This window comes from Dendrobates tinctorius, unplaced genomic scaffold, assembly GCF_039654945.1.
Source record: "Dendrobates tinctorius isolate UK_male_01 unplaced genomic scaffold, ASM3965494v1 ptg000250l, whole genome shotgun sequence".
NCBI classification, from domain to species: Eukaryota; Metazoa; Chordata; class Amphibia; order Anura; family Dendrobatidae; genus Dendrobates; species Dendrobates tinctorius.
The window spans coordinates 26,314,703-26,331,239 of NW_027361917.1; the positions used below are offsets into that span (position 1 = coordinate 26,314,703).

Below are 16,537 nucleotides of genomic sequence, written 5' to 3' on the forward strand. Positions count from 1 at the left end.
GACTTTTGGTAATGTCGGTTTTATACATCCGTGTGTTGAAGCGTGAGTACGGACCAAGATATATAGACCGGTTGCAGGTCTTCTGACCAAAGATTGGGAGACAAGACCACTGGTCTTTATGTGGACCACAAAACACTGATGTGTGAAACTGGCCTTTTACTGTGATTCTTAAGTATTCCCTTAATTTTTTGAAGGTTGTAAGTTAAAGGAGTTGTACATTTTGTTCGGCCCCCTACCTGCAATCAGCTTTTTGGGGGGTCTTTTTTATGCAGTTTATTAAATCAGAAATTCTATAACTATGTAATATTTACTTTGCTGAATTGCTGTACCTCTGCACTAATCTTGTGAGCCATGGCTGCAGAAGCACATATTGTTTGCCTCCATATGTGACATCCATAGTGATCATTATACCTCCTTTCCTAGTCTACTGTTCTGTTAGTTAAAGCTTTTTTTTTTCTAATTTGTATAGAATGATTGAGATAATCAGTAAAAAGTATAAAAAAGGGTGGCTGCTTTCTCTTTTTTTTTTCTTTGTTAACTGCAACGTTGTATGCTTAACCTGGACATTTTGCTCTATTCCAGATCGGGGCACAGGCCGCCAGAGACAAGCAATTCTAGGAGATCATCCATCATCCTATAGATACGATGGTTATGGTACGCTACTTTTATAATGCCTTGTAATCATTCCAGTGCTATTATAAGACCTTCTACTCAGGCTAGATTCACACTGTATTTAGTATTTAGCAGTGCTTTCAATGCATCCATCTGCTTTCTTGAAAAAACTGATTTTTCCAGGACGTCCCACCTGACAGCACCAGGGAGGACATCCCTCGCCTCCTTGCAGGGACAAGAAGAGCACACAAGAGGTTAAAAAGTCTCCACCCCCCTTCCCTCAGTGTTTCTTCCTGTCCCTGCACGGAGGGACGCACAAGAGGAGTCTGCTTACCGGAGGGGTCCAGGGGATCGGGCGGCCCAGCCAATCCTCCTGTGAAGCGGCCCCGGTGCTGAAACCCTCCTGGGTGGGGGTCCCTCAGCCGTAGAGACCAGGGGAGGGACGAGCCCCCTGGGTAGAGCTGCTTCCTCCCGCAACGGAGGCTCTCGGCTCCAACGCCGGCAGCAGAGCGTGGACCGGGAGTCGCGTGCAGAAAGACCGTGGCGCACTTCCGGTGACGTCAGAGCGCCGGAAATACAGGCCGCTGGCGGGAGCTCTGAAGGAGCAGAGCGCGGCATCAGCGAGACAGGCAGCACCCGCCTGTCCTGACCTCACAGAGGCTCACAGCAAGGATGGAGAACCAGGGCAGAATCGACCCGGACGGGGTAAGTGCGCATAACGACCGAGACCCGGACTGCCCAGATCAGAGCCTGACTGTCCCTCTCTTGCACTATGCAGGAAAAGGCACAACCGACAGCACCCACTCCCACGACCAAGCAGGCGGAGAAAAACCCAGGGAAGCCCAATTAGTGTCCCGTATGCAGGGTTAAGCTCCGCAGCAAGCACAAAAGTTGCTGTGCGACACCTGTACAGCCAAAGTAATGAAGGGCGAACAGCCGTCCCTCCTATCGGAGATGAGATCGCTGATTCCAGGCTTCCGTGACCACCCTGTCTCAGCCACAGCCAGCCAGTCCAGGCCCAAGTGCTAAGCGAACCAGACAGGAGATGGAGCCTAGTTCAGAGGAAGGTTCCTACTCCTAGGAGTCGGATCAGGAAGAAGGCGAGCTGGGCACTAGCGAACCAGAGTATGGGAAAAGATACTTCTTTTCCTCAGATGATACAGACAATCTGGTACAGGCGGTCAGACACAATGCAGATTGAGGAGATCCAGAAGCCTCAGTCCAGACAGGACATGATGTTCGGGGGCCTTAGGGCGCAGAGCAAAGTAGTATTCCCAGTGAACGACCATGTACGAGCTATGGTCCTGGAGGAATGGGAGGAGGCGGAAAAGCGTCTCATGATATCTCGGGACTTTAAGAGACGTCTCCCTTTCGACCCCGAGGACATTAAAGAATGGGAGGTAGTTCCCAAAATTGATGTCCCTGTGGCAAAAGTGGCCAAGAAAACAACGATCCCCTTTGAGGACGCGTCTAGCCTGAGGGACCCCATGGATAGGAAGGCGGATATCCTACTAATGCGGGCCTGGGAAACATCAGCAGCCTTAATTAAAACAAACGTAGCAGCTACTTCGGTAGCAAGGTCTGTGTTTTTATGGTTGGGGCAGTTAGAGGAACACTTAACTAATAAAACCCCAAGGGAGGAAATTATAGATTCATTTCCGATCATGAAGTCAGCCACAGCCTTCCTAGCCAATGCATCGGCAGAATCTGTTAGAATTTCTGCCCGGAATGGCTCTTTGTCAAATTCGGCACGCAGAGCCATCTGGTTAAAGACCTGGACGGGTGACGGAGCCTCTAAAAACAAGCTCTGTGCCCTTCCCTTCTCTGGGTTAAAAGTCTTTGGCCCAGCATTAGACGATATATTAGAAAAAGCATCTGATGTAAAGAAAGGGTTCCCAGAGGAAAAGAAACCTAGGGACCAGCCCTTTCGTAGACCCGGGGGATATAGAAGACAGCAGTACTATAGATACCAGGGGAGCTCTCAGAACGGTTCCTACGGTAGCACCCACTGTAAAGCTGGATGATCTAGAGCCCCTTTTCTGGATCTCGTACTAGATCTAGAAGAACATGACTATACCAACATAGGGGGTCGACTCAAAGAATTCAGTTCCCAGTGGTCTCAGATCACAAAAAATCAGTGGGTACTGAGAACAATAGCAGAGGGTTACCAAATAGAATTTTCATCCCCTCCCCCCGAAAGGTCCATTTCTCCCCGCAGAATAAAAGACGACTCCCAGATGTGGGTAGACGTGACAGAACTGGCAAACTACGGGGTGATAATTCCGGTTCCCTGGGCAGAAATTGAAGCGGGCCACTATTCGTCCCTATTTGCCGTTGCAAAGCCATCCGGAGAATCCCGTACCATTATAAACCTGAAACCCTTAAATGCCTGGGTAACGTACAAAAAAAATCCGAATGGAGTCAATCAGATCCACAGTCCATCTGATAGACAAGAATGCCCTGATGTGTACCCTGGACCTGAAAAGTGCCTACTATCAGGTACCAATTCACCCAATGTCACAGAGATTCCTGAGGTTTGCAGTAAGACTTCAGAATCGGACCTGCCACTTTCAATTTCAGTGTCTTCCGTTTGGTCTGGCCTCGAGTCTTTACAATGCTAATCGCGGAAGTGGTGGCGTTCCTAAGAAATCGGGGAATAATCATCATTCCATACCTAGATGACTTCCTCCTGGTGGCGAGATCAACAGAGGAACTGTGGCGGCACAAGGAGAAGACAATAGAGGTTCTAGAGTTCCTGGGCTGGATCATAAACAAAGAAAAATCAGACCTAGTACCAAAAAAAAAAAAAATTTTTGGAAGTACTTCTAGACTCCAGAAGCAGAACTTCCTTCTTACCACCAGAAAAACAGACAACGATACGAGACAGCATGAAGGAACTTCAAAAAGGCCGCGTTTCCATCAGAGCAGCAATGCGCGCTCTGCGCCTCATGACATCCTGCATCCCTTGTGTCCAATGGGCACAGTTCCATTCGAGAACCCTTCAAAAATAAGTACTTGCCGCCTGGGATCGTCACCAGACCTCCCTAGACAAGAAAATGGCCTTGTCTCCAGCAGTAAAAAGATCCCTAGTGTGGTGGATGCAGTGACAAAACCTAAGGAAAGGTGTCCCCTGGATCACCTCCCCATGCGTCATAATCACTACAGACGCCAGCAAATGGGGCTGGGGTCTCATCTAGAAGGCAAAATTCTTCAGGGAGAATGGCCAGCAAACATGCGGTCCACTTCCTCCAACTACAAGGAACTTTATGCCACATGGGAGGCCCTAAGAAGAAATCGGGACCGACTAAAAAACCAACACGTCAAGATTCTATCGGACAATGTGACGGCGGTATCCTTCCTCCGGCATCAAGGAGGAACAAGGCATTAGGCACTCCAGGACCTGGCAAAAAAGATTTTTTCCTGGGCAGAAAATACGGTTCTGTTAGTAACAGCCGTCCATCTCGAAGGATCACAAAATACAGTGGCAGATTATTTAAGCAGATAGAAGATCTGTCCCACGGAGTGGGAGCTGAACACAGAGATTTTCCAAAACCTATGCCAGCGCTGGGGAAGTCCGCACATAGACCTCTTCGTAACCAGAAAGAATACCAAGACGTACAGGTTTTCCTCTCTGAATCCACTGGACAATCCAGAAGGGGTAGACGCCCTAAGCCAGAAGTGGGGGCAGACTCTCTCATACACATTTCCCCCGATAGCCCTCATTCCAGCCATCCTCAGGAAGATTCAGGAGGATCAGGCAAGAGATAATATGATTCTGTAAATAAAGTGTTCAGTTGCATCATCCACGGTGTGGTACTTGGAAAAACACTGAGGGAATGGGGGTGGAGACTGTTTTTAACCTCTTGTGTGCTCTTCCTGTCCCTGCAAGGAGGGGAGGGACGTCCTCCCTGGTGCTGTCAGGATGGACTCCTGGAAACATAATTACCGGTAGGTCTAATGCCTTTTTTACATACTTCTGTATAGGAAAACAAACGGAGTTCAATGGACTGTGCTCCACCCGTGGCTGTTAGCCTGCTAAATGCCATTGTTAATCTTTGATCATCGCCTTTATGTAGCAGAGCCGATCGGGTTATGGCAGCTTCTAGCCTCCCATGGAAACTATTGAAGCATGCCAAAAGTAAAAAAAAAAAAAAAAAAAATTTTAAATATTTAAAAAATATAAAAAGTATAAGGGTATGTGCACACGGTGCGTATAATGCTTTGGAATTTTCCGTGCAGAATTTACTAAATCCGCAGGTCAAATGACCTGCATTTTTCCTGCGGCTTTAGTGCATTTTTTGTGCAGTTTTACTGCATGTTTTGTGCCGTTTTCCACCTCCGGATTTCTAGAATGGAGCAGGTGGAAAACTGCAGCAAATTCCACACCAAATCTGCACGGAAAAAAACGCAGCATGTGCTCTGCGGATTTTGTTTTGCCTTTAATGCTAGTGTACATCACATGCAGTTCTTCTGCGAATCCGCAGGGCCAAATCCACTGCGGATCCGCAGCAGAATCCGCACCGTGTGCACATACCCTAAAAGTTCAAATCACCCCCTTTCACCCCATTCAAAATAAAACAAGAAAAAATACACATATTTGGTATTGCCACGTTCAGAATCGCCCGATCTATCAATAAAAAAAAAATCCGATTTGGTAAATGGCGTAGTGAAAAAAAGTCAGAACGCCAGAATTATGATTTTTTTGGGTTGCTGCAACACTGCATTAAAATGCAATAAAGAGTGATCAAAATATCGTATCTGCACCAAAATGGTATAATTAAAAATTCAGCTCGGCACGCAACAAATAAGCCCTTACCCAACCCGAGAGCACGAAAAGTGGAGACACTGCGGGTCTCGGAATATGACGCAATTTTTTTCTTTTAACAAACTTTGGATTTTTATTTTCACCACTTAAAAAGAACCTATACTTGTTTGGTGTCTATGAACTCGTAATGACCTGGAGAATCATAATGGCAGGTCAGTTTTAGCATTTGGGGAATATGGTAAAAAAAAATACAGGTGTGGAATTGCATTTTTTTTGCAATTTCACCGCACTTGGAATTGTTTTCCCATTTTCGAGTACACGACATGGTAAAACCAATGGTGTCATTCCAAATTAAAACTCGTCCTGCAAAAAACAAGCCTTCACATGGCCATATTGACGGACAAAATAAAAGTTATGGATCTGGGAAGAAGGGGAGCGAAAAACAGAGAACCAAAAACAAAAAAGGGCTCAGTCTTGAAGGCGTTAAAGCGCCCTTAATTCCATGGTGCTACTGTACTCATGAGACATGCAAACAATGGTTACAGTACATAACATAAGGATGTAACATGAGTAGGAAAACAAGTGCAATAAACTTGACCAAATGAATGACAGACTGATACATACATGCATTCTTTAAGTCATATTGCCTTGGTCCATTCACATAAAGTAGCATATTAGAAACACACTGTTAGCAAGCACAGCAGTTTGGAGGCTACAGCAGCTACTTAGAGGTATCATGGTGGTCATATGTTAGGCCGTGATCACACATGCGAGAAACACGGCCAAGTCTTGTATGTTAATACCCGGCAATGCCGCTGGCACTCGGGAGCGGAGCATGCGACCGCATAGCAATACATGGAACCGCACGCTCCTCTCCCGAGTGCCAGGTGTTAACATGCCAGACTCGGCCGTGTTTCTTGCATGTGTGATGCCAGCCTTAATTTGAGACTGTGCTAGGCAGCTCACAAAAAAAATCACAAACCGTTAACCCCTTCATGACCAAGCCTATTTTGACCCTAATGACCAGGCCATTTTTTGCAATTCTGACCAGTGACCCTTTATGAGGTAATAACTCAGGAACGCTTCAACGGATCCTAGCGTTTCTGATATTGTTTGTTTTTTCGTGACATATTGGGCTTCATGTTAGTGGTAAATTTAGGTCGATAATTTTTGCGTTTATTTGTGAAAAAATCAGAAATTTGGCAAAAATTTAGAAAATTTTGCAATTTTCAAATTTTTAATTTTATTCTGTTAAACCAGAGACTTATGTGACACAAAATAGTTACTAAATAACATTTCCCACATGTCTACTTTACATCAGCGCAATTTTGGAAACAAAATATTTTTTTGTTAGGAAGTTATATTTTTTTAGGGAACACCTCACATTTGAAGTCACTTTGAGGGGTCTGTATGGCAGAAAATACCCAAAAGTGACACCATTCTAAAAACTGCACCCCTTAAGCTACTCAAAACTACATTCAAGAAGATTATTAACCCTTCAGGTGTTTCACAGGAACTAAAGCAATGTGGAAAGAAAAAATGGACATTTTAATTTTTCCAACAAAAATTTTCTTTTAGCATCAATTTTTTCATTTTCACATGGGCAACAGGATAAAATGGATCCTAAAATTTGTTGGGCAATTTCTCCTGAGTACACTGATACCTCATATGTGGTCATAAACAACTGTTTGGGCGCACGGCAGGGCTCAGAAGGGAAGGAGCGCCATTTGACTTTTCGAATGGAAAATATGCTGGAATATTTAGTGGTTGCCATGTCGCGTTTGGAGAGCCCTGTGTGCCTAAACATTGGAGCTCCCCCACAAGTGACCCCATTTTGGAAACTAGACCCCCCCTAGGAACTTATCTAGATGCATAGTGATCACTTTGAACCCCCAGGTGCTTCACAAATTGATCTGTAAAAAAAAAGTACTTTTTTTTTCACAAAAATTTTCTTTTAGCCTCAGTTTTTTCATTTTCACATGGGCAACAGGATAAAATGGATCCTAAAATTTGTTGAGCGATTTCTCCTGAGTACACCGATTCCCCCCATATGTGGTCATAAGCCACTGTTTGGGCGTACGGCAGGGTCCAGAAGGGAAGGAGCACCATTTGACTTTTTGAATGGAAAATTAGCTCCAATCGTTATCGGACACCATGTCGCGTTTGGAGAGCCCCTGTGCATCTAAACATTGGAGCTCCCCCACAAGTGACCCCATTTTGGAAACTAGACCCCTTATGGAACTTATCTAGATGTGTGGTGAGCACTTTGAACCCCCAAGTGCTTCACAAAAGTTTATAACACAGAGCAGTGAAAATTAAAAAAAATGTTTTTCCCTCAAAAATGATTTTTTAGCGCGCTATTTTTAATTTTCACAAGGCTAACAGGAGAAATTGGAGAACAAAAGTTGTTGTCCAGTTTGTCCTGAGTACGCTGGTACCCCATATGTGGGGGGAACCACTGTTTGGGCGCACGGCAGGCCTCAGAAGGGAAGGAGCGCCATTTGACTTTTTGAAATGCAAATTACTTCTAATCGTTAGCGGACACCATGTCGTGTTTGGAGAGCCCCTGTGTACCTAAACATTGGAGCTCCACAAATGACCCCATTTTGGAAACTAGACCCCCTAAGGAACTTCTCTAGATGCATAGTGAGCACTTTGAACCCCCAAGTGCTTCACAAAAGTTTATAACGCAGAACCGTGAAAATAAAAAATATATTTTTTTTTCCTCAAAAAATTATTTTTAGTGCACAATTTTTTATTTTCACAAGAGTACCAGGATAAACTGGACCCCAAAAGTTGTCCAGTTTGTCCTGAGTACGCTGGTACCCCATATGTGGGTGGGGACCACTGTTTGGGAACACGTCGGGGCTCGGAAGGGAAGTAGTGACATTATGAAATGCTGACTTTGATGGAATGGTCTGCGGGCATCATGTTACATTTGCAGAGCCCCTGATGTACATGTACCTAAACTGTGGAACCCCCCCACAAGTGACCCCATTTTGGAAACTAGACCCCCCAAGGAACTTATCTAGATGTGGTGAGTACTTTGAACCCTCAAGTGCTTCACAGAAGTTTATAACGCAGAGACATGAAAATAAAAAATTTTCCACAAAAATAATTTTTTAGCCCCAAATTTTTTTATTTTCCCAAGGGTACCAGGAGAACCTAGACCCCCCAAAGTTGTTGTGCAATTTTTCCTGAGTACGCTGATACCCCATATGTTGGGGTAAACCACTGTTTGGGCACACGTCGGGGCTTGGAAGGGAGGGAGCACCGTTTGACTTTTTGAACGCAAAATTGGCTGGAATCAATGGTTGCACCATGTCACGTTTGGAGACCCGCAGATTTGCCTAAACAGTGGAAACCCCTCAATTCTAGCTTCAACCCTAACCCCAACACACCCCTAACCATAATCCCAAACCTAACCATAACCCTAACCACAAGCCTAACTCTCTTTCCAACCGTAACCCTAACCCTCTTTCCGACCGTAACCCTAACTCTCTTTCCGACCGTAACCCTAACCCTCTTTCCGACCGTAACCCTAACCCTCTTTCCGACCGTAACCCTAACCCTCTTTCCGACCGTAACCCTAACCCTCTTTCCGACCGTAACCCTAACCCTCTTTCCGACCGTAACCCTAACCCTCTTTCCGACCGTAACCCTAACCCTCTTTCCGACCGTAACCCTAACCCTCTTTCCGACCGTAACCCTAACCCTCTTTCCGACCGTAACCCTAACCCTTTTTCCGACCGTAACCCTAACCCTCTTTCCAACTGTAACCCTAATGGAAAAATAAAAATAATTTATTTTATTAGTAGTTCCTGCCTATGGGGGTGATAAACGGGGGTTTATTTACTTTTCATTCTATTTTGATCACTGTGAGAGTTTATCACAGTGATCAAAATGAATGAAAGGAAACTGCAGCCGGCGGGCGCACTGCGCATGCACCCGCCATTTTCCAATATGGCGGCGCCCATGGTCCGGGACTGCCGGACACCGGGAGCCATAGCGGCACTCGAGTACCGGGGGGTGGGAGGGCAGATGATCGGAAGGCGGGGGGCAGATGATGACAGCGGCGGCATATCGCCGCTGTCATTCAGTGGCGGGGGGCAGATCGCCCCCGTTAACCGGTCGGGGGGTCAGATCATTGTCACCAGCCATGTCCGATGCTACAGCAGCGTCGGACATGGCTGGATTGTAATATTTCATCAATTTTCATTGATGAAATATTACTATCGCTCTGATTGGCTGTTTCACTTTTAACAGCCAATCAGAGCGATCGTAGCCATGTGGGGGCGAAGCCACGCCCCCCCGTGGTGAAGTACAAAGCCCCCTGTATCTGCGGGTCGTGTGACCTTTCAGTGACCTATGTCACCCGACCTGCAGGGGGGCTTTAAAGTCATGACGCCACTGGTCAGATTGGTACCAGTTTTCATAACGCCTATGTGGCGTCATTGGTCGTGAAGGGGCTAAGCCTTTTCATTTTTTACAGCATAATATGCTGGTGTGTCTTGGTGATATTAGATATTTTTGTAATAAAGCATGGCTCAACATCTTCCTTCCTTTAAATGTTCCTCCTTATTTAAAATGACATCGGTCTCTTGCAGGTTCTATTGTAAAGAAAATGTATCGCTCAAATCAAAAATCATAGACCAAGAGCTTCATGCTGAACTTTTTTTTTTGTCTGTCCCAAAAACTGACACCTTAAGAAACACAGGCAGACCCCATAATATACAGTGGGCTTTCTCTCCTTCCGTTTGCATCAGTAACTCAACAGATCCTTTTTGCATGTGAATTCCATTTGAAGTTCTCTAAACAGACTAGACAAACGGGATGTGCAAGCAAAGAGGCGACCTTGGGCTAAAGGCCCCTTTACATTTAGCGATGCACCATCGATCCCGACCTCGATATGACCCGGTCAGGATCGCTGGTGCATCGCTAAATGGTCGCTAGTGACCTGCCAAACAGGCAGATCTCACTAGCAATGCAGCAGCGGTCGGCGGTCACACTTACCTTTTAGACGCGGCGAGGGTGTCCGTCTTCCGTCTGCGTCCATGGCTCGCTCATCGGCGCCAGCAAGAAGCCGACGAGGAGAAATGGACCAGGCCGATCTCGCGCGATCAGCGATAGCCAGCGGGGAAGCCGGTTGGAGGTATCACATGTAGCGATATCGCTAGCAATATCGCTGCTGCGTCACAAAATCGGTGATGCTTTAGCGATATTACTAGCGATATCGCTATGTGTAAAGCCCCCTTAAAGGGATTGTCCGGGCTTTTCACATAATCTCAGTACATATCTGGGCTGCAGAATTATGACAATAAGTAATTTACTTTCTGTCACTAGTTTGCACGGTTTTCTAGATATTCTGAACAGCCCAGATATTCTGCAGCCCAGATATGTACTGAGATTATGTGAAAAGCTCGGACAACCCCTTTAACTCTCTACCAAAGCCGGGCTCATTCCCCTATCATCTGGGCAACACAGAATGTTTCTAGGGAAGCTGGAGGAACTAGCTGTCCTCTAAATGAGTATTTGAACATTTCAATTGCACAGTATGATCAGCCATTATATTTTATGTTTCTACTGTAGTGTTGTGAAATATATCGTATCAATGTGGAGTTTTCCAAAATGTTGTCAATAATTTGCAACTCTGCATCTTTCTAGGAAATCACGGCCCATTGTTACCATTGCCAAACCGCTATAGAATGGGATCTAGAGACACCCCAGAGCTGGTTTCTTATCCTTTGCCCCAGACCTCCTCTTCCTACATTCATGGTGGCCCACCTCTAGGTTCTGTAGCCATGGTCAGTGGCCTTCACCAAGAGAAGATGAACTGCTCTCGGGTGTTTAACTTGTTCTGCCTGTATGGAAACATTGAAAAGGTGAGGTTGAGCCGAGGGGCTCTGTACAATTTTCCTTTCTTATAATGAGTATTTGAAAATGATTCATGTGGCCGTCTTTACTATTCAGAGTACATGATTTTGTATAACACGTATTGAAATACTTGTGCACAATTTCTTGTTTCTAAAGTAGGTGCTACAGGAAGGTAGCAATGTGGCAACAGTCATTTTGTCACCCATTCAGAAGTCCATTATCTTTGAGTCGTCCTTTAACCCCTATATAAACAGTATGATCAACTCTTTTATCAGCAGGTGTCAACTGAATGTTACAGCTGCAATGCCTGGGATCAGTGGTTATTGCAGTCACAGACTTTTAACCCCTTTTGATGCCACAGTCAGGTGTGACCTACTAAAAGAGTAACTAAATGTTTGCAAAAAAAAAAGAAATTTTTTTTGGCCTCTCCATATGCTGCAGATGAGTGAGGGCCATTATCCTGAGACCCCTACTTGTCACTCAAAACTCCTGAGTGGTGTGCTTACTCAAATGGCTCTGTGCTACTTTTCTGATCACAATATTGATGCCTATAAAGAACCGTAACAACCAAATGAGCAAGAAATTTCATTTCAATTCCTATTTAAAGAGTAATTTATGTAGAAAAGTGGGATAATATTAATGCAAAATGTGACCAATGAATGCATTAACTTTGGTTTTGAGAAAATGATGACCAAAATTTTGTAATAATAAAAATCTAAAAAAAAGTCAAATTCTCAATTTGATATTGCTGTATCGCTGTTGACCCACAGAATTGAGTTAACAACTCATTTTAAACTGCACCATAAATACTAAAAAAAGCCATTATTCCTTTTTTTGTTCACTACAAAAAAAAAAACAAACAAAACTTTAACCCCTTAACGACCACCGATACACCTTTTAACGGTGAGGAGAAAATCTTGGAAAATCTTCGGGGTCTCAGCTACAGGGGGTAGCTGAGACCCCATGATTCGAGTTGGGATCCGATTACCCATTAATTTCTCTCACCTCTTATATGATTTAGCATACCAGAGGAGAGAGAAATGGGGTCGGGTTAGGGCTGGGGCTAGTGCTGGGGTTAGGGTGTTGTGTTGGGGTTAAGATTGTGGTTTTAGGGTTACGGTTGTTGTTTTAGAGTCAGTATTGCTATTTTTGTTCGCTAAAAAACAAACAAAAAACTTTAACCCCTTAATGACCACCGATATGCCTTTTAATGGTGAGGAGAAATAAGTGTATAGCGCCCCCCTCAGCGTTGGAAAATCTTCGGGGTCTCCGCTTCAGGGGGTAGCTGAGACTCCATGATTCGAATTGGTTTTTACCATCCCCAGTCTTCTAATTGCCGTTATTCACCGAATAACGGCGGCCGCAAAAAAAAGAGTCCGATTTCCCATTCATTTCTCTCACCCCTTATATGATTTAGCATACCAGAGGAGAGAGAAATGGGGTCGGGTTAGGGCTGGGGCTAGTGTTGGGGTTAGGGTGTTGTGTTGGGGTTACGGTTGTGGTGTTTGGGTTATGGTTTGCGTTAAGGCTGTGTTAGGGTTGGGGTTAGGGCTGTGTTAGGGTTGGAGTTAGAATTGGGGTTTGTCCCGTTTATGTACATCAGGGAGTCTCCAAACGCGACATGGCACCCGCCATTGATTCCAGCCAATTTTACGTTCAAAAAGTCAAACAGTGCTCCCTTCCTTCTGAGCCCTGCCATGCACCCATACAGTGGCTTCCCCCACATACGGGTATCAGCGTACTCAGGAGAATTTGCATTTGTGGTCCATTTTCTCCTGGTACCCTTGTGAAAATAAAAAAAAGTTTGGGTCCAAAGTAAGTTTTTTTGTGAAAAAGTAGCCATTTTTTCCTTCTACATTTCTTTAGTTCTCGTGAAGCACCTGAAGGATTAATAAACATCTTGAATGTGGTTTTGAGCACCTTGAGGGGGGCAGTTTTTAGAATAGTGTCATTTTTGTGTATTTTTTTTTATCATATAGGCCCCTCAGTCACTTTTAATGTGATGTAGTCCATTAAAAAAATGGTTTTGTAAATTTTGTCGGAAAAATGAGAAATCGCTTGTAAACTTTTAACCCTTATAATGTCCTAGCAAAAATAAATTGTTTCCAAAATTGTGCTTATGTAAAGTAGACACGTGGGAAATGTTATTGATTAACTATTTTGTGTGACACCACTCTCTGATTTAAGGGCACAAAAATTAAAAGTTTGAAAATTGCAAAATTTTTCAACATTTTTGCCAAATTTCCATTTCTTTTTCATAAATAAACTCAAGTCCTATTGAATACATTTTACAACTATCTTGATGTAAAATATGTCACAAAAAACAGTGTCCAAAACAGCGGGATCCGTGAAAGCGTTCCAGAGCTATAACCTCATAAAGTGACAGTGGTCAGAATTTTTAAAAATTGACTTGGTCATTAAGTACAAAATTGGCTCTGTCACTAAGGGGTTGATCCGCAGACTTCTGTGGACGCATAGTGGACATGGGATTTTTTGAAATTGCACATCGGGACGCTGCACAAGTACGCAGCGTCCAACCCGCAGCGTTTACTAATTGTGTGCCCATACCCTATTAAGCTCATTTCTATTTCTGCAAAGTGGATGCAAAATAGTTGCAGTGGTGCAAAATAAAGCCAAATAGTATTCACCCTTCATCACCCCAGCACTAGCTAGTGGTCCACTTTTTTTTTTAATTTGTTTTATTGAGAAAATTCTTCATAATAAACATTATAACATACAGTCATATGATTTAGGTCCAGTTCTTATTACAAACATCTGCAGATATTCATTTCAAAACAATGTTACAGGTGTTATATCACACATTACGAAAAACTAATTCCAGTACAATGAACTAAATTAATCTATAGGACATTACACGCTGTAAAAATATCCATGTTGTGTGCATTCGGCACATGTCAAATTGCATTTTAACTCGAGAAAGTAGTGCAGTAGTCCACTTGGATGAAAGTGGAAAAACCCTCTAACTTCCCACAGATAAAATAATTTTGTATGATGTCAAAGGCTTTTACATTGTAACCACATGTTAATCAGACAGCTCGTTAGTACATTGTGTCACTCTACCACAGCAGTGTAAATGATGCTTTCTTTCTTCAGCTCTAACAAAAGATTGTATATAAAGAATTCAGATGTAAATGGTGTTCTGAAAATGAAAAATTCAATATGTAAACCCACAATAATATCAGAATGAGAAAGGAATTAATGTAAAACTTGACCTGCCTAATACAAATTGCCATTATCATGTTATTTTTTATTTTGTTGTACATTTTCTTTCTTTTCTGCCTTTACTCAAACCACAAAAGTCACTTTAGAGAATTTTAACCACGTCTCCTACCACGCTTCTTCAACTTCCGGCTGGTCTGCATATAACAGCAGGGTCTAAAGCTGCCTGGAAATTGTATATCTTCAAGAGAGGAGAGCTGACTGTTAGGGACAGCTAGGCTCCCGATAGAGAAGGCATGGAAGGGTTATTACTTTGTGTCTTCCTGTAGGAATGTCATATACACAGCTCAGAAGATACAATGCCACTTACTGTGCACATGATCACCAATGCCAGTTAGCTGCAGGAGCAGATACAAGCTCTGCAGTCTTTGTCAGGAAGCTGTATTTCCCTTGTAACTGGGGCAAATATGTCCGCCACAATTACAGGGGAAATTGACCATACCCAAAAAATTAATAAAAAATAAATCAATAGAAGGGAAAAAAAAAACAAACCACTCCATCCACCAAACTACAGCTCTAAAATGACAGAGAGGTGGATACCCATATGTATTTTGACATATAATAATAATAAATTTTATTTCTAGAACGCCGACATATTCCGCAGCACTTTACATTTCAGAGGGGACTTGTACAGACAATAGACATTACAGCATAACAATAATCACATAGATCATAACAGATACCAAGAGGAATGAGGGCGCTGCTTGCAAGCTTACAGTCTGTGAGGAAAGAGGTAGACACGAAAGGTGGGTGGTAACAATTGCACTGATTGATTGTGTGGACCTTCCATAATGTTAAGTGTCTAACAGTACAGACACAAAGGCATATTGTGGATGCATAAAGCATGTGGGAACATGATGCGGGGAACCTGGTTATGGTGAAAACTTTTGGCTGTGCCACGTAGGGATAGACTAGGTTAATGTGTTGAGGCGGTAGGCCAGTCTGAATAAATGAGTTTTCAGGGCACGCTTAAAATTGTGATGATTGGGGACTAATCGTATTGACCTGGGAAGTGCATTCCAAAGAATTGGCGCAGCATGTGTATAGTCTTGGAGACGGGAGTGGGAGGTTCTGATTATTGTGGATGCTAACCTCAGGTCATCAGCAGAACGGAGGGCGCGGGTAGGATGGTAGACTGAAACAAGGGAGGAGATGTAGGGTGGTGCTGAGCCATGACGAGCTTTGTGGGTGAGGGTAATAAGTTTGTACTGGATTCTGGAGTGGATGGGTAGCCAGTGTAATGACAGGCACAAGGTAGAGGCATCGGTGTAACGATTGGTGAGGAATATGATCCTGGCAACAGCATTCAAGACAGATTGGAGAGGGGAGAGTTTGGTAAGAGGAAGACCGATTAGAAGAGAGTTACAATAGTAGAGACGAGAATGAATAAGAGAAACAGTCAGTTTTTGCAGAGTCAAAAGTAAGAAAAGGTAGAATTCTAGAAATGTTTTTGAGGTGCAGATAACAAGAGTGAGCCAGTGATCGTATGTGGGGGACAAAGAAAAGCTCGGAGTCAAGTATGACCCCAAGATAGCGGGCATGTTGCTGGGAAGTAATAGTGGAACCACACACGGAAATGGCAATGTCTGGTATAGGTACATTAGTAGCGGGAGGAAACACAAGGAGTTTAGTTTTTGACAGGTTCAGTTTCAGATATAGTGAGGACATGATATTAGACACAGTGTTTAGACAATCGCTGGTGTTTTCTAGAAAGGCTGGCGTGATGTCAGGAGAAGAAGCGTATAATTGGGTGTCATCAGCATAGAGATGGAACTGGAAACCAAATCTACTGATTGTTTGACCAATAGGGGCCATGTACAAAGAGAAGAGGAGGGGGCCTACCCCCTGCACCCCACTTAATGTGGACTGGTCCCAATATGTCATAGAGGACCTACGTTATTTAGGACTAGTGTACCGACGTCTAGTCTAAGTACAAGAGTAACTCACACAGAAGGTAAGCATCTCTTAAGGCATCACAAACCAAAGTGATCATGTAACACATGAAGCATACTTTTGGACCAGCTTGCGTTGAATGGGGGTGCAAAC

General features: G+C 43.9%; 1 protein-coding gene across 1 annotated transcript in view; it reads left to right on the forward strand.

Moving 5' to 3' along the window:
• HNRNPLL (heterogeneous nuclear ribonucleoprotein L like) overlaps window positions 1–16,537 on the forward strand; it is a 116,949-nt gene that overhangs the window by 68,902 nt on the left and 31,510 nt on the right. The window contains exons 7-8 of the mRNA XM_073557583.1: window positions 583–654; window positions 11,042–11,259. Coding sequence (XP_073413684.1) covers window positions 583–654; window positions 11,042–11,259 — 290 coding nt within the window. The remainder of the gene's footprint in view (window positions 1–582; window positions 655–11,041; window positions 11,260–16,537) is intronic.